At 44.0% G+C, this 27,277-nt stretch overlaps 1 protein-coding gene across 6 annotated transcripts; it reads right to left on the bottom strand.

The window, feature by feature from the left end:
• GCNT4 (glucosaminyl (N-acetyl) transferase 4, core 2) lies at window positions 1-26,682 on the bottom strand. 6 transcript variants are annotated; one of them, XM_023520417.1, is made up of 3 exons: window positions 25,181-25,195; window positions 24,888-24,988; window positions 1-4,435 (listed from the first exon to the last, which is right to left on the bottom strand). In XM_023520417.1, exon 3 carries the CDS (start codon window positions 4,432-4,434, stop codon window positions 3,070-3,072), a length of 1,365 nt encoding a protein of 454 aa, XP_023376185.1. In that variant the 5' UTR covers window position 4,435; window positions 24,888-24,988; window positions 25,181-25,195; the 3' UTR covers window positions 1-3,069. The 6 variants fall into 6 exon arrangements, with proteins under 6 accessions (XP_023376185.1, XP_011373446.1, XP_011373445.1 ...); XM_011375144.2 differs by lacking the exons at window positions 24,888-24,988; window positions 25,181-25,195 and adding an exon at window positions 26,432-26,682; XM_011375143.2 differs by lacking the exons at window positions 24,888-24,988; window positions 25,181-25,195 and adding an exon at window positions 25,951-26,407.
• Between the last annotated feature and the right edge of the window lie 595 nt (window positions 26,683-27,277).

The raw sequence follows: 27,277 nt of genomic DNA, 5'->3' as shown, positions 1-27,277 counted from the left end.
GGAGCATATTTTATTTTACAGTAGTGGAGAATTAACATCTAGTAGCAGCAAACATAAAAATGCAATATCAATCTATCTAAAACTCATATAATGGGAAATTGTCTTTTGAAAATGATAAAACACACACACATACACAGCAGGAGACTTAGAGACCAGTTGATAAGAAAATTTTAAAAAATCAAAACTCTCATTCCATCATCATCATCAATAAGGAAAACAGTTATAACGATCATAGGGTAACATTCACTTTACATCCCCAGAGAAGACTGTCATTTCATAGCCTATATATAAAACATTCACACTCTGGAAAGCAAGAGAAATTTTCAGATTTAACTCTACAAATTTAAATATTTATATATATTTCACTTAAAAAAACCAAAATATTAAGAACAGCAGCAACACTGTATTATAATATTACAGCAGTTTGTTCAGATAATATGCGTGTGTATATATATGTATATATATACACATATACACACACACATTATATATAGAATTGGTAGCTCTTTCATTATTAATATTATCTAATACAATTCACAAATACCAAGGTCCTGGGCTCATCGCCAAATAACTTAAGAGTCTAGATTCGATACATACTATGCAGAAAATAATTATGAAACACAGACTGCAGAACATTCTCCAGACCAGAGGGAATCATACCAAAAGTTTTAGGGGAGGATCAGTTTGAAAGGCATGCAGGGAATCTGCAGGATTCTCAAGGCAAAAGCGTGTTCTGACCAGCTCCCTGGAAAGTTAGGAATTGAATCCTGAGACATGTGTCTGTTAATGGAGAAAAGAAAGCACTGCCGCCTCTTCATGGTTCCATGTTTCATTTGGACATGGCATTAAACTGATTAACAACTGAGAAATTTCTCAGGAAACAAGAGGTAGAATCATTTCTCACCAGGAAGCAAGACACAGGAACAAGAGGCTGACATTTATTTTTCAGCCTTTGCATTTACTCTGACAACCAAAGGCTAAACACCAAGACTTCACTTTGTATGTTTAAGCCTGGATGACAGGAAAAGTACTTCAAGCCCTATTCCCGCTCTAAGTCACGGGACTAAATTCTTAATCTTGATAGTTTAGAAATAACCCCGAGACGTGGTGACTGGAGTTTCTTCAGACCTGGATTCGGTTACAGAAGTTGCCCCTGCATTTGTAGCTTTTTAAAATCTTTTGAAGGTTTTTCAGAAAAGATAAATGGTTAAGTCTCCCAACGGAGTTGGATCTACAGTAACGTTGCTCTCTGACATTTCAACAGTTTGTCGCCTTTTTCATATACTATTTCAATTGAGTCTCACAATAAACTTGCGAGGAAGCCAGGATAGACAACCAAGTACTCGTTTCAAAGACCAGGAATAGGCTCATAGACCAAAGTGACAGCTTGTTACGGTCATACACACTAATGAACTGGTGAGGATGTTCTGTAGAACTCAGCTCTAATAGTCACTTCTTTTTTAAGAACAGGGACTTGATAATAGCTGTTTTCTGAAAAATGAAGTCATTTGAAGCGGGCAGGGAAAAGAAAGGAAGAAAACGGAGCTCAGGAGAAGAGCGAGGTGGTGCCGCTTGGCAGTTAGCATCACAAACGTTAAAACAAGCTGAGTTTGTTTCCTAGACGTTTAGAACACAGACATTTAAAAAAATACTTAAATACTTCAGTCTTCCAAATAGTCTCACACTGGCCTTGATTACTGCACCTTTACATAGTTCCTGAGGCTGACATTGAAACATAAGATCACCAAGAAATTTTTACATGAGTTCCACGATTTCCTAAGAAACATAATAATGTTATAGCCTGTTCTCAGAACCCTGCTCCTGCCCCATTTCATCTCCAGCCCAACATAGTTACATTAAAATCTGTGTATATTTGACTCATTTGGTAGTTTTATAAGGTGTAGGTTTTACAAAACATCTTTCATCAATATTCTTGCTATGTCCTTAGGAAAATTAGCTTCTTCTCTCTGGATCTAAGCTGAGAAGAAGACTGCAATGAATGTAGAGTTTCATAATTTTAAGTTTGGGTTCCACTTGGACAGTTGCTGGAGAAGAAATTTTTTTTTAAATGACCATAATAATTAATTTATAAAGCTGTCATATTTCACATAACCTTTTCAAGAAAATTCAGTGACTCTTAGCTTGGTAGTTCCATAAAACAAAATTATACTAATTCCATTGTAAAGAAACTTACATATAATGATAATCTATGAACTGGAAGACTTAACTTCCATGTTCTGGAGTATAACCAGTTCTCATTTTTAATCAGTAAATGTGTTTTAAAGAAACAGCTGAATTAAAAAAGAGGCCATCATGACACATTGTGTAACATGATGCAAAAATTATACAAATCCTTTTGTTCCTCTTCAGGCACCACCTATCCCAATCCCTCTAGACATTCCCACCGCTTCCCTAACATTCAGACATTATGAATGCCCCACCCACAGAGTCTGCCGACCCTGAACTGAATGAATGAGGCACCAGAAGGTAAATTATGCTTTGGCAGGGAGGAAATTGAACTTTGAACTCTTCTGAGGTAGTGGAGTCTCTCCTTCTAATATTCTAATGGTTAGAGAAAATCAAGGGAGTTGAATTAAAAGACAAGTGGAGTGTTGGTCACTGTACTTCAATGCTATTCTGAAATGGGTGGTTTATATGGGTGATTACCACACACTCCAAACCTTCTTCAGTAGGATCCTGATTGTTATGTGCAGAAGATATTGAGGTTGCCGTATGAGTATGGTCCCTTGAGGCATTGTATATCTCATTAAAACTTGGATTTAATTGCTACACATCTCTAAAGAAGTGCCTGGCATACAATAGGAGCTCAATAAATAACCGATGACTGTTTAAGTTCTCCGATTTAGCTCAGTGAGATTACAGGCAAAAACAAACAGAAGTACCCAACCAAATGCAGGCTGTCACCAAAGGCTGGGTCACTTTTTCCTACATGTGGAATTTTAGACACCTTTCAAACATGAGAAGGTGAAGCTCAGATGGCGCTGGACATGGTATAGCACACGACTCCACATTAACTCCGTTTGTCACCTTATTCCCATCATGATTTTATCATGATGTGACTGTGAGATTTTCATCCATAAATAACTTTCCTGAAGATAATGTGATCCACTCTCTCTGTTGTTCTTCAAGCTTTTCTGCCAAGCATTTAATCAAGACAGGATCCACCTTAGAATCAAATTTATTAGCAAACCAATGTCCATCTTGTAGAAGCCACCTTAATTCTGCTGCTCCATAGATACACACACTTCGGAGGTGAGAGCCAGTACAACTGGGATAGAAAAGGCCTTCATAATAACTCCACTTGACAAGGCGGGTCTTACTCTGCAGGTCAGACACATCCTGGGCTGATCTAGAAATCTCCCCAGGTATTCCTGGTACCCGAATTAAGGTAGCCCAGAAATGCTCATCAGGCGAGTATGTATCTTCAGACCAGGCAAAAAAGTCTTTAACAAGGGAGTTGTTGAAAACATATCTAACAAATGCTCGACTTAAAACAAAATAAGCACTGCCAACAAATATCTCAATGTTATGAGGTGGGGCTTCTTTGGAGATGTTTGTCTTTATTGGTAGCTTCATATATTCATAAGGCACCTGTCTGAGTTCATGGTGATAAGTGAATCTTTCCATTTTACTGTTAGGGGGTTTCACTGTCTCTAACATATTTGCTCCATTGAGTTTCTTCAGCTCTAACACTAATTCAAAGTTTGACTTCAAAGGAAAGTCTTGCCCACACAGGTTGATAACATATTTCCATTGGACTGAAGACTTGAGAAGGTCTGACAAGCAATTTAAATCAGCTTGGAGTCTGGAAATGTGGGCATATTGCACAGTCTCTACTTTGGAAGCAATGAAAATATTGGAGAAGCACTTAGCTAAATTGTTCATGGCAACTTTGAAGGTGTCGGGTGACTTATGGTCATAATGGATGCAGTAAATATTGTGCTGGTTATATATAGCATGAATTAGCCTTTCAACCATAATTGCATCTTTGTGAACAACCAAAGAATAGGCTATTGGGAAGCTTTTCTCTTCCTGTGAAACAAGCTTTTGAGGATACCTTCTTAGGGTCTGATAAATGTCACAATCACTGGTCATTGCCACAACATCATCATCATCCAAGTCGATGATGTCTCTTCTTCTTATTTCCAGAGTCTTGCCAATTTCCAAAGGCTCCTGTTCATAGACTCTCAAACAGTTAACTTCATATGTGACTTCATCCTTAACATGAGTGTATCTGTTCCTTACAAAGGGGGAGGTACTTAGGGAGTACTCAACCAAGTAAATGTCTTTTTGAGGGAAGAGGAGTCTTCCTATGTTTAGAAGCTTCACCAGGGAGAGCAGCCACAGGGTTAAAAACAGGATGAAAACTTTCTGCTGTAGGGTGTATTTAAAACAACATCTGAATATCTTCATTCTGTAAGAGGCAAAAGGAATAATTCAGTTGAAGCATTAAGAGAAAATTAGTTCAGTTCAGCCAAAGTCCACTGGGCACCTATCACATGTCAGGTAGAATGCTGGGCCCAAAGATGACTAAAGCAAGGTTCTCATCCTTGAGAGAATCCAGAAATAAGGAAATGGAACTGTGTAGAATGGAGGTATTTTGTGGCAATCTGTGTTAACTATACCTAATTCTGAGAGATGTTGGTTACCAAATAGAATGGAAAATAATGTAAACTTCTAAAAGACAGGTACTAAGTATCTTATATTGTTTGTATTTCGGTTTAGCACATTTGGAGAGGCAGTATTCTGGTTTGGGCAAAGGTCTAGAGAAATGGATGGCATTAAGAGGGCCTTAGAGATGCAAATAGCCTACCTGAGACGAAAAGGAATATCCATCTTGATTCTACCTTCGGAGCCTGATTAGATCTATGTCTGAAGTCAGATGAGGAAGCCCAGTGAATCTCATTGCTGTAGACTGAATGTTTGTGTCCCCCTAAGATTCATACGTTGACACCAAATCTCCAGTGTGATGGTAGTGGGAGGTGGGGCCTTTGGGTGGTGACTAGGTCATGGGGGTGGAGCCCTCATGGATGAGATCAGTACCCTTCCCACTAGTGTGAGGAAGCAGCAAGATATGAGCAGTGTGCACCTGGTAGAGAGCCTTCCCCAGAATCTCATTATACTGATCTCAGACTTCCAGCCTTCAGAATAGTGAGAAATAAATTTCTGTTGTTTACTAGCCGCCCTGTCTGTGGCATTTTGTTACAGCAGTCTGCATGGACTAAGACACCCTCCTTCAGAAATAAGAGCAGTGGCAGACACTCAAATGAGCAATAGCAGGTATTAGAGACTGTAAAATTTTGTACAGATTATGTAAATTTGGTAAACCGGCACATTTCTTCGTTTTTTACTTTATTAGCTCCTTTTCCTCACGGGGTTAGCAATTTAGCCCTTAAAATGAAAAGAATGTGACTTTCATTGAGGTTGGGTGTAGGGTAAAAACTACCTCGGGGGCAGTTAGGCTATATCTGTCAGATTTAAGTGTACCTATCCAAAAGGGCTCACGTGTGTGCAGAGAAGGTATGTGCACAAGAAGGTTCCCTGTAGTGTTATTTGTTCAGGCTAAAGACTGAAAAGAGTAAAAACATTCTTCATCAGGGGATTGATTAATTACATCCACACTATGTGAAAAAGCCTGAGACAAATCTGCATGTGCCCATAGGGAATGATCTTCACAATTTATTGTGAAATAGAAATAAGCAAAATGCAGAACTGTGTATAGTGTGCTCACGGATATGTCAAAAAAGACTATACACAAAAGTGTCCACACATAAAAAGCACATGTTGGCAAAACTTTTCCTTCTCTGTCACAACTATTCAACAATGTAGTGGGAATCAGCCACAGGATAATGTACAAGTGGGTGGGCATGGCTGTGTTCCAACGAAACTTTATTTACAAAAACAGAACACTGGCTGGATCTGGCCCATGGGCCGGTATTTCCAGAAGGATGTTGTACAGACATGACACTGGGAACAGAAGTTGCTTTGCAGGGCAGGGGAGAAAGGGCTGAGGATTAGGGGCCTGGGTAGGAAGGGGATTTACTTATCACTGAATATTTGTTTGTATTATTTGAACTTAAAAAACAATCATATTACTTTATTAACTAAAAGCAGGCTAACAAAGGAGAGGGCATAGATGTGCTTATTTGGGGAGCAGCAGGAAGAGGGGATCCAGGGACTATCACCCCAAGGCAGGAGGACAAGAAGGCTGGCCGAGCTCCCGGGGCTGTTTCAAGGAGTTCCAAATAAGGAAAACTGGTAAGGTCAGAGGAGCTCAGATGCAATTTCCTAACACATCTCAATAAATCTTAAATGAGAATGTATACCAATTTTCTTAGAGAGAATTAGCAAGAAATTTGAACCTGATTTATTTTTGAAGATTGTGTAAAGCAATTAAAAAGCTCTGCTGGGAATGACATACCTTCATTCACCTTCACTTGAATCACTCTCCCTCAAAGAATGACACCACGTGAACAGTGAGCTGTTCAGTAAAATCCGGCCACATCTTATTCTCTCTTCTGAGAGTTTCCCCCAGGGTCCTGTCCTCAGCTCAATGCTCTTTTCACACGTACTCTTCCTGGGTCTCTGGATTTCAACTTCCACATGTACATTGCCAACACATTTATCTCTAGCCCTCACCTCTCACCCAAGCTTCCGGAGTGAACATCCAATTGTTTGATGGACATCTTCACTAGATACCCTACAGGCACTCAACCTCAGTGGGTCCAAAACTGAACTTGGCATCTTCACCTCTTTGGTACTTTTGCCTCAGTTTATGGTGAGACTATCCACTCAATGACCCAAGCTCAAAACTTGAGAGCCATTTAACGCTTCCATTTCCCTCACACATACATTAACAAATCACCTCACAGATACCCCTCAAATCCATCCCTTCTCCATCCCCAACTCCAGGTCAGACAACGTCTTTGCTGAATTGGAACCCAGATAAAAATAATTTCAATCATGCTCATGGCTCTGAGTCCCCCGTCAGGTCTCAGGTTCCTGTATCCCCGAAGCAAACTGTATAGGGTTCCATCCACTCAGGCTCAAGGCCAAAGTCCCTGCCAGTTGTTAGAAAGTATGAGAAAACCGAGTCCCGAGGCACAAAGCAACACAAACTACAACCTCAGCAGCCTGAGCACATGTTTAGAACTAGGTGTCGTGATGAAATAAACTTAGATTAATCAATCCCAAATCAACCAATCTGTCTCATCATTGTCCTAATTCATGGTAATTAGGCATAAATAGGGAGCAGCTTACATAAACGGCTAGAACTAGAATGAATCTCAGCCTAAGTAATGTTTTGCTTTTTCTTTCCTCACTTTATTGGTCCATGGAATCTCTAATTAGCATCCGTTAACAGTGTACCACAGTGGTAAAATGAAAAGACTTCACATTTCTAAAGAGGTTTACAAAGTCTTCCAGAGCTGTTACGTCATTTATGATGTACCATTTAACTATCATCCTCACACTTTTCTAAAAAGCCAAAGGCTGGCTGCCTGTCCCGCCAGCCTTTACCAGAGTCTCCTCTGTACGGCTTGCCCTGCCCTTCCTGGGACTGCCTGGAGCACACACTTCCTGACTCCAGCCTGGTACCTGGAGGGTCTGAGTGGAGACAGGAGGACATGGCTGCCTGCCCCAAGAGGGAAGGTCATAGGGCACCCAGAAGAAAGAGGTAGCAGGCACCCTGTGCGAAGTCCCATGGGAAGTGGCTCTGGGTCCCATGTCTGAGCTTCACCAGCCATGGATGAGAGTTCATTTTAAAGGAAGAAGGGGAGGTAATCAGACAACCCAGGCACCTCGCTTTTGATCCTCCTCCTTCCACCCTGGCATCTTTAAGGGGGACACCCTGTCTATATGTGGGTCAGTCTTTGACATCAGGGGAAAGAAGCAGCCCTCCGATACTACCCTGTCTCAAGTCAAAGTAAAACCCCCTCTCAGAAGTGCCTTTGACTGAAAGCATTCCTTTCCCAAGTTAGAAGATGTGAAGGTGCAAGCCCTTTGGTGTGAATGAGCTTCTGTCAGACACTGAAAAGGGCTGTTGGCCTCTTCCCAGCTGTGGTGAGGAGTCAGCAGGTTATTCCCAGGCTCTAACACTTGCAGGAGGTTAGAGATAGAGTTCCCCAACACTGCTCCACTTTTTTGGGACAGAATCTCTCTGTGACACCCATGGCCCCACCCAGCTGGGTCTGCAGTCTGTTTAGGGAATGCCCAGCAGCAGTCCAGCCTCCAGAGGCCAGTAGCTGCAGGTAACAGTAAGCTGGGGCAGGCACCTGCCCATTGCGGCACTGCCTCTCTTCCTCGCCACCTGTAGCTGGGCCTGTGAAAACCCCAAGATGCCAGGTTTGGAGGGAAGGGAAAGAGCTCCTGGGGCCTGATCCAGTTGGCTGGGCTAACTCTCCACCATTCCATACTATATCATATCATAAGGCTGGCAGTTACTCTGGCCTCATAGTTCTTAGGAGAGTATGGCAGCAAAGCCATCTTCTGCAAACGCTCCACCCTGGTTTTTTCTCTCTTAAAGGCTCTTCGGCAGGAAACAGGCAGGTGTTTTGCTGCCAGGAAGTAGTCTTATAATTACATTACATAATTTCCCACCCATAAGAGAAGGGGTATTTCCCCGCCCACCTGTCCAGACAGAGAAGGAAGCCCTGTCTGCTGTGCAGTTTACCACCACATGAATACAAGTTCCTAGTCATGATGGCAGATCTGAGAAGAAAATAATAGCAAGGTTTGATCACTAGAACTGCATATGAAATAAGGTCTATTTGGATAATTCAATACAAACTCAACAGGAATGTTGAATGAAGCCTTTCCTCCAAACCATTGTTTGTCCCCGGCCCTTCCAGGTGCTGTTTACAGCCTTAAAGGAAACAGCAGGCACACAAAGGTACATCCAGCTAAGTGGTTATAATTGCATTCTGGCCTAAATGGCCACAGCCATTAGCAGTTCCTCAATGAACTCTCCTTAAGTCGGCAATTTTGAAATCCAGGGCTGTCAACCGAGTACATGCTTCCTTTCCCAGGGAAGAAAGGGGATGGCAAATCACAAATGGGAGAAAGGAGACGGGGAGAAAAGTACCGAATAAGGTTTAGCTTAGATACCAAGAATGAGGGACCCACTGTCCATATTTGCTGATTAGGTGGCCTCGGCCTCCTCCAGTCCCCTCCCTCTTCTAGTGCCTCTCTGCACATCTGCAGTTCTTTCCAGTAGCTACCACAGGTAGAGGGGGCGCTTGGAAGCGAGGAAAGACAGTGCGAGTGTGGGCTTCAGGATGCCCCAGCCCTGAGCTTGAATCCCTGAAGAAACAGTAGCCATAAGACCGATCAGACTAAACTCTGAAGCCCGGTTTTCTCATCTCTAAATGGGGATTAGAAACCCCCTCCCTAACTGCTGTGAGGGTTCAGGAGGCTGTCTGTGAAGGGGGTCACCCCGCAAAGGTGCTCAGCGCACATGAACAAGCCTTTTCTTTCCCATGTGCCCAGCTTGCCTGGCTCCAAACCTTGGGGTTTTCCCAGTGCATCCATTACATAGGGCATGCCGATTTTTGTACTTTTGTTTTGTTTTTATGAAAAGAATCCACTAGATAATTTTATGCAAACAACATTAAGGAAGTAACTAACCTTCACTCTTCTGACCATAGTGGGAGGTGGAAATGTTTTAAGGAAGGAGAAAGCTGCAGAGAGTTAAGGCCTTGTTCAGGGTCTGGGTGGGAAAAGGGGAAGCCACATGTGATCCTGCAAGGGCCGGGGCATCAGCTCACGGGCAGCCCCTGCGCCCGGCTCAGGAATGGCCCATCATGCACCCGGACCCTGGACAAGTCCCTCAACTTTTCCACATCTCTGTATCTTCACCGGTAATAGGACGTTAATGACCGTAGCTACCCCAGGGATTTGAGGGCTAAATGAGGTGATGCATGCAAAGTGCTTTAGCCCTGTCTAGATCATGACTGCCTGATAACTGCCGGCTGTGGTTTCATCCCATCCCTATCCTCATCCTCATCACCATCATCTCCACCCTCAAGTCGTGCTGCTACTTCTCCTCAGGGGTAAGCTTTTTTTTTTTTTTAAAAAAGATCTTGCTCAGATTTGTGGCTTACAGCCTTATTTTTCCACCTACCTCCTATTTTCCCCCAAAGTCTTGACATAAATTCAGTATTTTAGGGTTAATGCCAGAACGCCTCCCTGTAATGCGCTTTATTAACCTAATAATATCATGATTATAAATGTAGACGCATTCGATAAGAATTGCTACTATGGTCACTTTTCTAAATACTCTGCATGTAAGAACCCAGTACCCTCAACAGATCAACGAGGAAGGTACCACTTTTATTCCTCTTTTACAGGACAGTAAATTGAGGCACGAGGAGAATAAGAAATTGCCCAGCACTAAAGGTCTACAAAGTGCTTTAGTGGGACCTTGAACCCAGAGAGTCTTGCTCCCGAGATGCACTCTTAACCCTCTAGGCAATACTTTCTCATGAAATATAAAGAAAAAATACTCCATATTTCCCATAATAGTTTTAGTCCTTGACTAAAATTTCTCTTTATGTCTTACGTCTTAAAGCTGGAACAGAAATGAACAGCAAATCATGTTTGAAGTCCTGAGCCCTTTCACCTCTTTTGAGGGATTATTTACTTGGAGAATCAACTTAGAGGAAAGCTGGATGAAAAACACAGTCCAGTCTTGCAGTCAGAGGCTCGGGCCAACCCACGTGCTAATGAAGAGATGAGTCAGTCTTCCAGCCCATGGAGGCCATTAAGGGAAAAGAAAGCTAGCTCATCCTAAGAAATTCTGCCATCAGTTACTCTTGTCTCATATCCTGTCACTGATATGACTCACTTGTTCTTGCACTGACCAGTGACACGATTTGGGCTCTCTGAGAATCACCAATTATTTTAGAAAACTTTCTGGGTGAAGTCTCTCTGTGTGGAAACTAGTCCCTTTGTGGGCCACCTTTAACTTTTTCAGCTTTGTACCATTTTATGGCACTGTGAAAAATAGGAATTGAAGAGTTTATTGATTTTGAAATGTCAAGATTTTGTTTCTTGCTCGTCTTATAGAGGAGAATCAGCACTTAAGAACACTCATAGAAAGATGAGCTCACTAAAAAAAATTCCTCATCCAGTTGAATAAGCAAAGGTCCTTCTACGGTATGTAGCAACTTGATTTCAATAAAGCTATTGATTCTCTTTGATGACATGCTCATCAACAAACCCAGAGAAAGTTTTGGTGTAAGACCATGAGTGGGAGGATGACTCAACTGAGATGAATTTCCTCAACACCCGCACAGCACCTGAAGAGTCTGCAAAGGAACAGGAAGGCGGCAGGTTTCTTTGCCCAGATGATCTTACGTTCTCATTGTCCGTCCTAGATTGCGACGGCAAGTAATTATCAGACTGTGACTGTGAGCAGGAAACCTAGATTGCGACGGCAAGTAATTATCAGACTGTGAGCAGGAAACGGTAAGCAGGCAAAACACAAGAAAGGTGTGGCTGGGTCAGTGAGACAATACAAATTGAGAACAAGCAGTCCTCAAATAATAAGAGGAGACAGTCTCAAAAAGGAAAAAGAAAAGGTTTTCCAGTCCCTGTTTATAAAAGTAAACACTCATTAAATTAAAAAAAGAAAAAATCAGAAAGTCAAAAAAATCTAAAGAGAAAAATAAAGCTCCCCAGTAATTCCACCGTCTGGTAATGACATTCTGTGGACAGTGTGTCCTTCCAGATTGTTTACAATAAACACGCCTTTTTTGGCTTCCTTTTAAACAAAAAGCACCATCTTATCTGTTCCTTTCATTTCACAAAATACCATGAATGAGTCCTATTGTACACTGAGTCTGTAAATTCTTAGAAAGTAAACGATTTCTAAGAGGTCAACATACTTTTCCATAGGAAAAAAAAAACAACAACATTTAAATAGAATTTACTTTTCTGGGCCTCCTCTAACAAAGCTTAATTAATTGACTCACAATTCCTGAAGAAGCCTAGGAGAAAAATCCTAATATTGACAAGGACTTTAATGGTGATAGAGTCCAAATTCCTCCTTCTCTAAATGGAGAAACAGAGACCTATCTAGCACCAGTCCATTCTTGTGATCCTGGGAACATTTCACCATTACATACATGTTTGCACATCCAAGTGCTCCCCCATGAAGGACTGGACAGAGGGGGGACCTCTCCTCCCCAAAGCCAGGCCCCTCGTGGTGGCATTCACTTTAGCCTGGGTCCACTGCCCCCTTCACTGAGACCATTCTGGTCAAAGTCAACAAAAATCTTCACGTTCCCAGAATCACTGGACACATACCTGTCACTTCCTAATGGCCTATACTGAGCACTAGTACTGTTTGCATTATCTTATTTATTCCATTCAGTGAACCTCTGAGGTAGGTACTATCCTTATCCCCATTTTTCAGATTAGGAAATTGAGTCTTAAAGCATAAGAAGCCAGTATGTGTAGGAGCCAGGATTTTCAACTGTGGCCCAATTTCAGAGCCTACACTTTTAACCACAATGGGAAGTTGCCTCTTCAATCTCTTAACAATAGCAGAACCCTGGTGGTTCTATACCCAAAATATATTTCAAATCCACCCACTTCTCTACACAGGAACCACTGTAATCCAAGCCAGTGCAAACTCTTGCCTGAAGATGAATTCACCTCCTCACTAGCTTCTCTTGCTTCTTTCTAATCCATTCTCTGTACTGTAGCCAAAAGAATATTTAAATACATAAATCAGATCATTCTCCCTCCCTAGTCCCACTCTCTACACTTAAAACTCTTCACTGGGGTTTCATTGCACTTAGAATAAAATCAGAAATCCTTTCCATGGCCACAGGGCCCAGCCAGCCCCATTCTCTGTCCTAACTTCATCTTATTCTGTGCTTTCTATTGCTCGTTACATTCTAAAGTTCCTGCCTCAGGACCTTTGCACTGCTGTCTCTATGTTTAGACAATTTCCTCCTGGATCCTGGCCTTACTGGCCCCTCCACATCCCTCAAGTTGTAGAAGAAATATTTTTTCTTGGGGTTCTCTCTGATCCCCATTCTTAAATCTCGTTCCTGACTATCACGGCCCTTGTTTTCTTCTAAGAACTTATCACAGTGGCTGTCATTTTGTTAATGTGTTTATTTCTGTCTCCTGGACAGGCCTGTACATGCTCTACCCCCAGTCCCACATACATATCTACCTAGCATAGGGAAGTCATTCAGTGGGACAAAGTCAGAAGACGCAAGTTCTAGTCTCAGCTCTGCTATCAGAAATTCCTGAGGCGGTCCTGGGAAGTCATCTAATATTGGGCAAGTCTTTATTTCCCATGTATTAAGTGGGATAATGGTTTTTCTATCCTACAGTGCCATTATGAAGGTCCTGGGACACAGTGCATGTGACAGGTCTATGGGGAAAAGAAAACAAACAACTTTGGTATGCACATGTTGGGTACTAGGACCTCTACGAGAGAATGGCTTCTTGGGAAAATTGGGAAAGAGTAGATATGTTGTGGTTTAGTTTGATTTTTCTAAAATAGTACATGCATTATTCCTTCATTCTGACATGCTCTTTATTTCTTATTTGTTTTTCACTATTTGATAACATTCTTTTTTGTTAATGTCTGTTGTATCCTGTTTTAGATTTTGAAAGATGGGAAGATAGTGACTCTAGTTAAACTTTAGAGTCCTCCTGCCCCAGTCTGCTCAATAGCTTATGAAAGATTGACAGTCAAATAATTCCTTTAAAAGACATGCAAAAAGAGTAAATGCAACTAGTTCTGTGCAGAGTTATGATCAGCTAAATAACTTCTGTAACCCTACGCATCGCAGAAACGATAAACCTTTCCCCTAAGTTCAGTATCTTTAGGGGCAGTTCTTTTTCAGATAGTGCAAAACTGCAATGACTTGTTCTAGCATCCCCATTTGGGCAAGCTTTCCCTAGGGACGTAGCAAATGAGGCAGTATGAAGATTCCGCTGCAATGCAAGTACACAAACATACCCTCCGTCACATAGGGCCTCTGCCAGCACTCCGCTGCTCAGATCATATGTCAAGTTAAAAGTGCCTCAGCTCAGGAAAGCACAAGGTCCTTCATCACCTGCAGAACATTCACAAGTGAAGCTTTCTGTGGCGGCGGCGTGCTTCAGTTTATAAGTACAAAGACCACAGTCATCATCTTTCTTAAACAAAGGTCAACCTTACCTGCAAGATTTGAGAATGGACATCGGAATGAAAATACTGGGCATGAATATCAGTCTCTCAATTACCTTTTAAGATTATAATTCTTCCAACTAGTAGCATCACTAAAGCCTCTCAGGTTTGGGGAGATTTACGAGGCCATGTAAGGTCACGTGTGAAACAAGCAATTCGTACCAGGATGTGTTTACCAGGTGGTGGTACTCCAGGTCATCAGAAATCTGGGCTGCAGCAATGGAGCAAAAAATGTGCAGAATTCAGCCAGCTTTTTATGATCACACCAATTAGAGAAAACCAACTTGATTCTGAACTTTGTTGCATCTGCTCCACAGGGCAAATATCGAAAGCTGACTTTGGCCAGTATCTTGGGCAAAGATACGTGGCTAAGAGATCTTTAGCAGAAAGTCTAAAGGGCCAGACATAATATTGCTGAATGGGAAGTTTTCATTTTGTAATAATATGAGACCCTCATCAAGTTGCAAAACATTTCCTGTATTTTCTTACAGGAAAAATAAAGTGAGGATGGATTTCAAAAATACTTATGGCCTTCATATTTTAGCTCAGATGAAAACGGCTTAAATAAAATGTTTCCTCCTTTTTAGATACAAAAGATTATAGCAAAGGGGTTAATTTATGTACTCGATCTTGGCCTCTCGAGCTTTATAAACAGTGTGGTTACATTTTTTTCTTAGTTTTTCCTCTTCTCTGCCTTCCACACTTAGCTGGATATAATATAGAACTGAAATACATTTTATGTTCCAAATTTAAAATGTAGGTTGAGAATATTTTGGTTTCTTTTTCTATAAGAAGGAAAATTGAAGTGCGAAACACTTATGCACATTTTTTAAAATGCATGCTTAATACACTAGAATAAAAAAATTTTTCCCCACCTAAGGTCTATATGGCATGATTTTTTCATCTCAGAAATTTCTGGAAGCACTTATTTGGCTAATTCCTATATGGCTAATTCCATATTTTATACTGGCCAAAATTAATTTCTCAAAGGTTATGTAGTAGCTGAAGAGGTACAGTAACTGACTTGTATGTGGACATTTAAAGTAGAATCTCTAATGTCCATAATTACAACACAGAGGCAGCACAGGATAAATAGCTGTGAATCTTGGCAGAAATGGCTTAAGGCCAGGCCACATGCTCCATGAGTGGATCAGACACATTCAGTTTTAAATCCTCAGAAGAGCTCCTTTGTTTGTTTTCTGTTCTGCTGATATGGCGGGGAGCTGAGCTGGAGACTTCAATATGCTTCTGCACTTCCACTACACTATTCGAGACTGGCAACTCTGGCATGATGTCACAATTTAGGAAAGATCTGTGTTTCCTGGTTTAAAATGCCCCTCTAAAAGCTTCCCGCCCCACCCCAGCCTCCATTATAGAGGAGAAATCACTGAAATATAATGTGGGTTATCTAGGAAAGCTCTTTAAAGGAACCCGATTGTGGGGGACGTATGCTGTTTTGTTATCTTTTTCTGCTTGGAACACTGACATGATGGCTGGCATTGTAGTAGCCATCTTGGGACCATGAAGAACAGGCAAAGACAATATCAGAGACCTTAGTCCCGAAATCCTCAAACCACTGAACCAGCGGCAAGAAACACCCACTCTGCCTTCTTGCTATATGAGAAAAATAAACCCTTATATATTTAAGCAACTTTGCAAAGATGTACTTTGAAAGACAACCCTATGAAAAAGGTAATGCTTCACACACACACACACACACACACACACACACACTTAAGCTTAAATTTAAATCAGGCTAAAGTGTCTACTCACACAACAGCACAAACTGGTATATAGCCAAGTGCAAAACTATGAGTCGAATAATGCTGAACCTCTCATTCATCTGTATTTAGAGGTAGCTGGAGGCTTCAGGGAAACACCTGAAGGAAGATTTACTAAATTAACTCCAATGCTGGCATGAACTGTGCCACCTGCTCACCAAGCTTCAGGTAAGCACTACTCAGTTTACGGGACACCTCCTCTTGTCTGGCTCTGGCCATAAGCAGGGGGTAGGCCACACAATTTCTAAAAGTCACCTTGCAGGCCAGCTGCCTTCTTGAGAGCTTGTTTTGTAACAAGCTTGTTACAAATCAAGAAAAAGATAGTGAATCACACTGAGTAGCTCTGAGTCACTCTTGACCCTTGCCTACCTGCCCGACCCGACCCGCTTCTTCTCCTCCCTGCTGCACACTTACCTCCCCATCCCCCATCTAATGCTCCTGCTCCGCCTACGTGTACAATATAACCGACTTGGAATTTAAAGCCAATGGTTCTGAATTTAAGTCCGACTGCACTAACAAGCTGTCACTAATCTAGTTAGCCCTCTGCCTCCTCGTCTGTGATAGAGGGCCCAGGGCCCTGACTCATGTGGACACTGACAACAGAGCTCACGCACGGGTACTTCCTGGCAGGAAGGTCAGACTGGCACACCAGCTGCATGATGGTAACTGATGGAAAGCATGCAAACCAGCACCAGAGAAGGAGCACCGAGAATCATAGAGCAGGGGCTGTTCTGCAAACAGGGAATGGACTTTGTCCTCAGTATGCCACACCGGCTCCCGCACCTAGAGACTACCTCCCAGAGGCAGCAGTGGTGTGGAGGGAGGGAGGGGGCTCCATCAGGCAGGATGATGCAGAAGCCCCATGAAAGTCTTCTGCATCCTCACAGTCAAGAGGGGATCAGATGGGTGCCCACTGTCCTATCCTTACAAATTTTTGTAGGTTTGAAATTTTTCAAATTAAAAGTTTTATTAGTATTAGTATTAGTATTAGTATTAGTATTAGTATTAGTATTAGTATTAGTATTAGTATTTTTAGAGGGCACAATAGGGGTAACCGGGAGTGGGCAGGACTAAAAGACTTTGAAAGTCCCTGCCTCATATTAGGGTTTAGGCAATTCATTCTTAGCAGCATGGTTTTAAATGCCTTTTTAAGTCTGGTGTCATTGCTGTCTTCTTGCTAGAATATACTTTCTGAGTATTACCTGCTGAGTTCTTTTGTTATAAAAATAACTTTTCTTTTGTTGTTCCATATTTATGAATGAGTTGATGATCATAAAAACATTTTTTTCTATCATTTTATTGTGGTAAAATATATATAACAAAATTTACCATTTCAACCATTTTTAAGTGTACATTCAGTGGCATTAAGTACATTCACACTGTTGTGCAGCCATTGCCACTATCCATCTACGGAACTTTTTCATTTTCCCCAACTGAAATTCAGCACTCATTACACACTAACTCCCATTTCTCCCCTCCTCCCAGCTCCTGGCAACCACCATTCTACTTTCTCTTCCTATGGGTTTGACTATTCTAGGAACCTCATATAGGAGAAATACAATATTTGTCCTTTCATAACTGGCTTATTTCATTTAACACAATGTCTTCGAGTTTCATCCATTTTCTTCCTTTTTAAAGCTGAATAATATTCCTCTGTATGTATATACCACAGTTTGTTTATCCATTTGTCTGTCAGTGGACACTTGAATTGATTGCTCCCATCTTTTGGCTAATGTGAATAAAGCTGCTATGGACATAGATATATAAATATCTGTTCACCATCCTGCTTTCACTTCTTTTGGGTATAGATCATATGTGTGCACGTGGTGTGTGTGTGTGTGTGTGTGTGTGTGTGTGTGTGTGTGTGTATACCTTTACTCTCATATATACTACTTATATACCCCTTCGATTAGTTGCTCATCCATCCAGCAAACATTATTTGTGTGCCAAACATGTGGCAGGCAGGCACTGTGCTAGATTCTGGGGAGATACAGCTAAAAACTGTGCTGCCTAGAGGAATACAGAGAAATAAATAGTGAGGTCTTGGGTGATTTGATAACACAATCGAGAAATTCCAGTTATTTTGTTACATTTAAATTTTATTGTCCTTTCTCAGAAAAGGTAAGTCACTAGCTAGCATTTGGAAGTATTTCTTTTATTCAGGGATTTTCTTGCCATAGTGTTATTTTACCTTCCTCCTTTCTTAGGATCTCTCCTCTGGTTCCCCATCCCTTCCTGCAGCTCCACAGTCTTCATATCATCCTATTATTTTTTTCACTTCTATCTTGTGTGTCATCTCACTTCTCTCTCCTCACCCATCTGAGAGTAGGTAGGGCAGGGTGGTTGCCTGAAAAGGCTAAATGAAGAGAGAACCTGGTGGAAGGTGATGCTGGCCTCTCTTTGCCACACCCAGGTGGAATGCAGGTGTTTGGGGCGGGATGTGGGTGTGTGGAGAAAGGACGCATGAGGGCAAATATTGCAAATATGCTGCAGTGACGCAGAAGAGCAGAAGAAGGAAGAGAAAAGGAACCTTGGCAAGCTCAGAAGCTGTGCCTTGTTCTTCTCGGTCCTGGGCACAAGTGCCCACTCTGTGCTACAGTCTGAACAAGCTGCTCTGCCGTGGGTGGTCCGGATCTAGTACGTGACCAGGAGAAACGCCAGGGTTTGCAGAGCCTCTGGAAACAGGTCCAATCTAATCAAGAGCAGGGAGGCCGACTATCCAGTCTGAGCACAGCCAGGAAGCCCTCCTCCAAAGGGAAAACCTAGTCTATTTCCCCCTGATCTACATTAGGGTGAAAAGCAGGAGAATGAAAGCAACCAAAGAAGTACCACGTATTCATGGAGGTTGACTTGAGATTACAAAGAGCTCCATTAGCATCGGGCACTTTTCCCTTGCTTGCTGCAGTAAGGGTAAGGGAGAACATCCCATCAGAAGAGGTTTTGTAGCATCTTGGAGGAGGAAATCAGGCCTCGATTTTTTTGGAGATTTCTGTGGTATGGTTTAAGGCTGGTCTTTCATTGCAGGGGGAGGGAGGAGGAAGAGATATTGAGGAGGATTGAATAAGGATTGTGAATGTCAGTGTAGGGTTCCAGGCACTGCTTCATGCTCTAGCAAGCACAGCTAAAAGCATTCTTGCCATAAAGTTGTTTTGCTTTTGCCTTTAATTTTTTTTGTGCAATTATATTATCTAATGGTACTCCTTTAAGACAAACAACGGATATAGGAAAAGATGCTCAACCTCACCAGCTATAAGGGAAATACAAATGAAAACCGTAAGATACCGCCTTATACCTGTTAGAATGGCTATTATCGAGAAGACAAGAAATAAGCACTAGAGGGGATGTGGACAAAGGAAACTCTTGTACACTGTTGGTGGGAATGTAAATTGGTGTAGCTCCTAAGGAAAACAGTATGGAGGTTCCTCAAAAAATTAAGAAAAGAGCTACCATGACCCAGCAATCCTTCTTCTGGGTATCTGCCTGAAATATGGGAAAACACTTATTTGTAATGGATATGTGTACCCGTATGCTCATTGTAGCCTTATTCACAATAGTCAAGGCATGGAAACAACCAAAATATCTGACGGATGATTGGACAAAGATGATGTGGTACATATATACAACAGAATACTACTTAGCCATAAAATTAATGAAATAGTGTAATTTGCAACAAATGGATGGATCTTGAAAGTATCATGCTAAGTGAAATGAATCAGATGGAAAAGGCCAAGAACCACATAACTTCACTCATGTGGGATATAAAACTGAAAGCAACAAATAAACAAAACAAACAAACTCATAAGCACAGACAACAGTTTGATGATTACCGGAGGGAAAGAGGGTGGGAGGAGGATGAAGAGGGTAAAGGGGAACAAATATACAATGATGGAAGGAGACTAGACTCTGGGTGGTAGCATACAATGCAGTAGACAGATATTACATTATAGAATTGTACACCAGAAACTTATATAATGTTATTAATCAATGTTACCCCAATAAATTTAATTTAAAAGTTCTAAAGATTAAAAAAGAGTCATGTATGAGCAAAATTTTGTATTTGGACTTGAGCACAAAACTCTTGGGTAATAGAGCTTAGGGGTAGGAGGTGGCAGTGAAGCAAAGAGAATCGACGAGGCATAATTTTTACTTCCTATTATTTTGAAATTTCTGAATTCCCCTTCATGCGACTGTAGATAAGTTAAAACTTACCTTTGTGTCACCTACAAAAAAAAAAAAAAATTTAGCTGGCGGTATAAATATAAGAGGGAGAGGGAAATAATCATCACAAACAGGTCCTGACCGTGTGCTACACATGACTGTCCTGTGAGAGACATTAAGGATGGAGTGAGAAAACACGGCCCTACTTGGAGAAGCAGTGTGAGGGGGAGCTTTAGAACAGCCGTAATTTCAGTCCAAGCCATGATGGGACCAATGACAATTATTCTGATGTTAGCTCCACAAGGATTGCAATGGATGCCAAGTTTTTAAGCCTCATAAACTATGGGGATGCCCTCTAGCAAAAATACTCATATCATTATTAATTCCTTGGGCCAGGACATCAGCGGCCAAGGCAGAGGACAAAAAGGTTTCTACAAAAAAGGACAGAAATAGGACCCAAACAGATCTGGACAGACTTGGATCTAGTGAGATGAACTTTAACAGAGATAGACTAACACTTAGGTCCAAGAAACTGACTGCCCTCATACCAGATGGAAAAATGTGGTTTAACAGGAGCATCTGTAGAGACAGTTCAGTGTTTTGACTGACTATATTTAGGAAGAGTCAGTTTGGTATGAAACCGCCAGAAGATTTCTTTTTTTTTAATGACAGCCAAACCAAACCCAAAACCAAACCAGTTTGGTTCTGGACAGCGTGAGACCCACTGAGCTGCAGAACGTGAGAGCCTAAAGGGATCTTAGAAAGCATTTCCACCAGTTTAGACCTTGAAACGGAGGAAGAGACGGGTTTTTGTCTGGATAAAACTCTATGAGGATACTGACTGACAGAAGTTAAGCAGCACAGTGAGAAGCTGGTGACCACAAGAGGGAAATGGAAAGTTAGGACCAAATAAGTGAAAATTCAAGGGGAACCAGAACTGGCTTCAAATATTAAAACACAGTTTGCTGAGTTCAGATGTCCTGATTCAGCAGATCTGGTGGTCTCTGAATTTGCATTTCACAGGAGCAAATAAATAACTTCCAAGTGACCACACTTTGAGAGACACGGCTCTAAGTAACAAAATCATAGTTTAAAAAATATATACATATTCTAAGATTTTACTAAGATACAATGGTTTATTTCCCAGTAAGTCCAAACTAGAGAGAATTTATTGATTTTAAAACCCCACACATTGGTATTTAAGATTATGCTTAAAATTTCATACGGCTTGACAGAAGTTTCACCTTTACTATCTGACCCTTTGAGCTTCTTATTAGTTCAGCTTCATAAAGCAGACTTCTGTTTCTGCTTCTGCTTCATTTTCTGGCATTTTATAAAATAGGTGGTTTCCCTTTAGTCTTCTACTTTTCCTGTATTTTTCTATTATATTCAGCAGGACCAGCTTCATTACCTATTAAGATGTGACCTGCTTTTACCAAATGGTATCTGGCTTCCCACATCTTCTAAAATAGTAAATATTGATTCAATCCTTTCCCCACAAGCCCACACTGAGCCCACCGTGCCCAGGGGCCCATTAGATTTTGAAGTACAACAGAGCTGCAGTGTAGTTAATTCCTGATTAATTTTATTTGATCTTCTATACTTGAAGCGTCAGCCTTTAGATCTCACTAGGAAAATTACCAGCAGATGGAAATGCATATAAAATGACATGCAAAGCAATGCAAATTAATACAAAATGTATATCCCTAAATTGCTTAGGAAAAGTCTGTATGTCTTGACATTGATATCTGCTTTGCTTCTCTGCACTCTGGTGAGCAGTCGCCAGGTCTTTTTATTACAGTTAATTTCATACAGCATCTAGCACCTGACACTTGTTGACATGCTAAGTGGAAGACATCCCTGCCTGTGAGTCAGGCAACTGAAATCCTGGCCTTCACTTTGCCACTGCTTGGCTCTATGGCTTTGGACAGATTCTCAAAATCCTCTGGGTCTCAAGATTCTACATTTGGAAATGATGGAACTGACATCATCATAACAAAACCACCAGCACTAAAGCTTACTGAGCACTCACTCTGTGCCAGGCACAATGCACACATGCACATACTGATGCACGTACACATACATTGGGCGTACATGATACACACTTGCCTACCTTGTGCAAACACTGTACATACATGATGCACACAAGCAATTCTCACGACAGCCCATAAGAAGGTACCACAAAGCACTGGGTATGGTGCCATTTCAGAGACCAGGAAACCAAGGCAGAAAGGTCAGGAAACTTGGGCCAGGTCATGAGCGAAGGAGTAGCAGAGCCAGAACCAGAGCCTTGGCAGTCTCACTCCGGGCGCTCGTAGCCCCACTGCAGCTCTGTTGTGTGATTTCCATCTATGTTTCTCTTAATCGTTAAATGTTCATGATCTACAAAATAAAACTTCAAATATCACAACCATAAGTGCTTCCGAATATTGTTTCAGTAACACGTCAATGGTTTATGAGTTTGATGTCAAAATGCTGGCACAATCGGACTGTTTTTTTTTAACCTAATATTCTAAGAGTGGGAGGGGCTTCCAGATATCCTGTATGTTCACCCTCGCATTCCCACTCACTCTATCCCTTTCACATATCAATATTAAAAAGCCAGCCCTCTGTCTCACCTCTCACTTAAGGAGCAGCTTCCAGGGAGGCAACCGTGGTGGCCCTGCAGTGCATGTGTGTGTGCACGCACACACACACACACACACACACACACACACACACACACACACACACACACCCCTGCACCATGCTGGGTGTTCATGCCCATTACAGCTTCGGTGAAGATCTAGTATCACCCTGGTTTTCCTCCCATTTCTCCCCATGAAGACAGGGGCTCTTTTCCAGGTTTATACCCTCTCCTCCAACCAACCCAAGGCTTAAAATAACACCCCAATACAGATGACCCCCAGCTTCTTTGGAGGGTCAGCTGGGTTCTGGTCTATACAGCTACTAATTAAGTTCTTCCACTTGGGAGCCTCAAAAGCAGCTCAGACTCAACAAAACCAAACTTGTCTTTCCTCTCCCAATCTGTCCCTCCTCCAATGTTCCCTCTTTTGTAAATGACAGAGCCACCTATCCAAGTACTCAAGCCCCAACTTAGCGGCAGTCACCATGCATTCTCACAACCTACACAAAACTAGTCACCAGGTCACTCCAGAGTTTGCCTTGAGTCCACCCGCTTCTGTAATCCCCATTGGCACTACCTTAGCCTAGGCCGCCAGGCTTCTCATAAGTCCCAAACCAGCCTGTCTACTTTAGGGGCTCCTCAAATCCATCCTCCACACAGCAACTGGAGGTTTGTTTTATTTGATTTTAACTCTCATCAGGATATTTTCAGAGGTGAAACAGTCCTGAGGATCAGTTCCACGAAACGGCTCGAAGATCTGGCATCATCTAGCCCCGGCACCTGCTGATCTCAGCGGGTGTCATTCTCTCCTTGGGTCACACTGGACTTTGAACAATCCGTGTTCTCCCCTTCTCTGTCTTAGGGAACACCTTTCCCTGGGGTGAGCATACTCCTGCTTTCCTCTTCCTCCCTTCACTTAATTTATGCAGCTCCTACTCATCCTTCAAGTCTACATTAACTCACCCCAAGAAGGCCTTTTGCCTTCAATCCAGCACATCTGTGCTCCCGCAGCGCCCGGTACAGCCTGGCGCACAGTAGGTGCTCGATAAATTTGGGTTGATGAAGTGACTTTTCAATCTCGTGTTATATAATCTTACAGTCTTATTGCTTTCTTCCTGCCTTCTAGCCTAAGAAGGAAATCTTTTGAAGCTGACATAGTTTTATTTCTAGTACGTGGTGCTATGGTAAGCCCCGGGTCCCCAAGTCATACTCCCAACACTAGTGGCTCCACTTGTTGGTGATCCTCAAGGAAGAGAGCAGAAACTGGTCACGTCTGTACAGGCTCTACCTGCCTCCATGACCTGAGTTCGACAACTATTTATTGTCTGCCTATCCTAAGGGTACTTAGCATGGTGCCATCAAGTGCGCAGTTTTGACTAATTGCCTAATTATGCCATTCGGCCCTACCTACCTCTCTGAAGACTATGTGGCATTTAGCAAATTACTATAAACTTTGGTTCCAAAGGAATAATAAATAAGTTCAGTAATAAACAGGAGGGACCACTCCTCCCCCACTCCCCAAAGATACTCTTTTCAGTCCTTCCTGGAAACGCTCAGCGCTACACAACCCAATTCTTTGGCTATGATTCAACGGCATCTTAATTGGTCATTTCTCAGAGAGAAATGGATCCTTAGAAAGTGCAACATGGGAGCTGCTCTCTGCAACAATTCTCTTACTTTTAAAGATTTAACTTCCTCAAGACACTATCAACAAAAGCTGTCAAAAAGGACAGTTAGGTTCTAGAATGTCTTTGATAGGTGGTTTAATTGTAAGGGCATGTTTATATATGTCAGATTAAAAAGGGTGACTTCTATGTCTACCAAACCACGCGGACGCTTAATATTATCTATCCCCAACTCCCTTAACCTTCTGGTTTGTTGCTTTTCCATTTTTAGGACAGGAAGAGGAAAAGACAAGTGTCTCAAGGTTAACGCCACCTCTCCACTTGCCCAGCCTGGGGACAATACACAAGTTTCCCCGCTACTACTCGGAACACCTTCCCCAAGCCGGAAAGCGTAGTTCTTTAATTTACAAAACGATACCACGCACTAAGTAACGACACCGTTAGCCTAAGTAAGGATAGTAAACCTACTCCAGAGTCCACACCTCTTGGCTCAGATCCCCCGAAGCTGCCAGCCTGCCGTGGGGAGGCGCCGCCACTTCTCAGGGGAACAATCCCGGCCAGCTCCGCAGCACCAACACTTGACCTTAGAAAGCGCACAAGATCGTCTCTGCCGAGGGCGCGGCCGGGAGGTCAGTCACACAGTTTCCGATGACCAAAATATTAAGAGACACCCCCTGCCCCCGCCCCCGCCCCCGCCCCCACACGCTCTATCCCATTGGAAAAGCCAAGGAAACAGCCCATTCCTGCGCGCCACCTCCCTCTCCTGCCCACTCACCTCCCGCCGCCCCGGGGCCGGCACGCCCAGGTCTTGGGCAGCGTGGCCGGGCCCCGCGGGTCCGGGCCTGCGGAGGGGCTGGCGGACGGGTCCAGAAAAGCGGGCGTGGGGACCCCGGCCCTCGGCTCCCCTCACCTGGGCGGATCTAGGTGGCCCTCCGCCCGGGAGGACCGAAACAGCGGGATCCTGGCCCCGGGAAAGGCGCGTCCGGCACCCGCTGTCACCGCTCGAAGAGTCTGGGAAAACCGTGGTTCGGACGCGCCCGGCGACCCCCGGCCTCCCAGCTGCGCGCTTTCCCGGGGTGCGGGCGCCGCGACCCGCATCTCCCAGGACGCCCTCGCGCTGACCCGCGCCGGCCGCCCCGCAGCCCGTCGCCCTTTCCCAGCGCTGGCCTCAGGGAACTTTCCAGCGCCCGGCGCCGCTCAGGGCCCCAAAGTTGCAGCATCTGCTTGGCGCACCGCGGGGTCGCCCACGGGTCCCCGACTCCATCTGCGCCCGTCAGGTGCCTGCGCCGGCCCCTCGGGACACCCGCAGGCCGGCGGGCGCGCGGTCAGGCCGGACCTCAGCCCCGGACCTCGGTGCGGCTTCTCGGGCCGACACCCCCGCCCCGTCCCCGAGAGGGACGCAGCGCCCAAGTTTCCCCCGGCGGGAAAGTGAAAGTCGCTTGGAGGAGAGGGTCCGGGTGTCCCTGTCACCCAGCGGCTGGGACAGGAGCCCCGCATCCCGGCCCCGGGAGTTCCTGGCGGGCCTGCGTGGCCAAGCCGACTTACGAGAGGGAGCGGGGCGTTCGCGAACGCAGAGGCCGCCCGGCTGGGCCGCGCGCTGCGCTCCGGGCTCCGGGCTCCGGGCTCCGGGCTCCCGGCCGCTCTGCGGCGCGGTGGCGGCGACTTGCTCCCGCCTCCTGCTCCTTCGCCGCCTCCGCGAAGGCAGTCGCTCCCCCTCAGCCGGGGGTGGGAGAGCGCCGAGCGGCCCCCGTGACGTGGAGGAGAGAGGAGGGGCGCCACGGGTGCGCTCCCTTGGAGGGGGCCCTCAGCCCCGGCGCTGGGGGTCCCGGCCCCGCGCTCCGGGCAAAGTTCCCGGGCGCGTGTCGCGCGCTCTGCTCCGGCCGAGCCGCCCGGGTGTCCGCCGCTGCCCTGGGCGTCATCCAGCTGCGGTTCCCTCTCCGCGTTAAAGAGACAAGAAATCCGAGGTCTAGAAAGCTAAGCGATTTGCCCAAAGTCGATCAAAGGGCTGTGACAAAAGCAAACTCACCTCTGCGAAGACCCGGCTCTGCGAGGCTCCGGCCCTGCAGGAGTCGCCCGTTCTCATTGGTGAGGTGATGGTGTCCCACACAGCCTGGAGAAATATCACCTAGGAGCAGAGCGGGAATTTGGAGCTTTAGGCCCAATAAATAGGGTACAAAGTTTTTTTTTCAATCACTGCCTACATGCCCAATAGTCTAAGGCTTCCTCTTTACCCTCAAGCGGGGGTGAGAGTGTGGCGGGCTGTGCGCGCGCGGTATCCGGTCTCAATCCCGCTCACCCCAAAATTGTATGAAAGCAAACACACACCTACTTAGCCAGTTGGGCGATATCTACGACTCCGCCTTCGTAGTGAGGTCTAGCGAACGTGCCAACTTCGTGAACTGAATGCTCTGCACTGTGCTCGTAATTCCCACACTTACAGACTTCCTCCGCGGCGCTCCCTCCTTTCCCGGCCAGCCGCTCCAAGGACCTGCTTTATGGGGCAGGGAGGGCACCAGGAGGTTCAATCCCAGCTGGTTTCTTCCTTCGTCTGTCCGTCTATGTTGACTGCTGCGTGCCTGAGCCGTCGGTGGGGAGCCGGATACGACCGAGTAGAACCGTTTAGGAGCCCGCAAGGGATTCCATATTCTTTACTACTAGGATCTAGAGTCTGTCTCAAGTAGTAGACACTCTGACACTACCTTTTAAAAAATTCTCAGTGCTCAGGGGAACAAGTAGTATCCATTTTGCAGACTTAATTTCAAGCAAATGGCCGGTTTGGCACTCACTCATCTCCTTTTGCCCAGCGGGGCCTCCTCTTTCTGGAAGTCATTAAAGGTCACATAAGTCACTCCTTCAGGATTCCCTTATCGTC

Source organism: Pteropus vampyrus, unplaced genomic scaffold (assembly GCF_000151845.1).
Source record: "Pteropus vampyrus isolate Shadow unplaced genomic scaffold, Pvam_2.0 Scaffold262, whole genome shotgun sequence".
Taxonomy (NCBI): Eukaryota; Metazoa; Chordata; class Mammalia; order Chiroptera; family Pteropodidae; genus Pteropus; species Pteropus vampyrus.
The sequence above is the reverse complement of the archived record's forward strand: the minus strand, read 5'-3'. Positions and strand labels throughout refer to the sequence as shown.

Bases quoted from the DNA above. Each gene is read 5' to 3' on its own strand.
- GCNT4 (XM_023520415.1), bottom strand. From the start codon at position 25,503: ATGCGGGTCGCGGCGCCCGCACCCCGGGAAAGCGCGCAGCTGGGAGGC. The intron at 4,436-25,315 runs GTGAGGGGAGCC...TGCCTCTTACAG, and splicing joins GGCCACCTAGATCCGCCCAG to AATGAAGATATTCAGATGTT.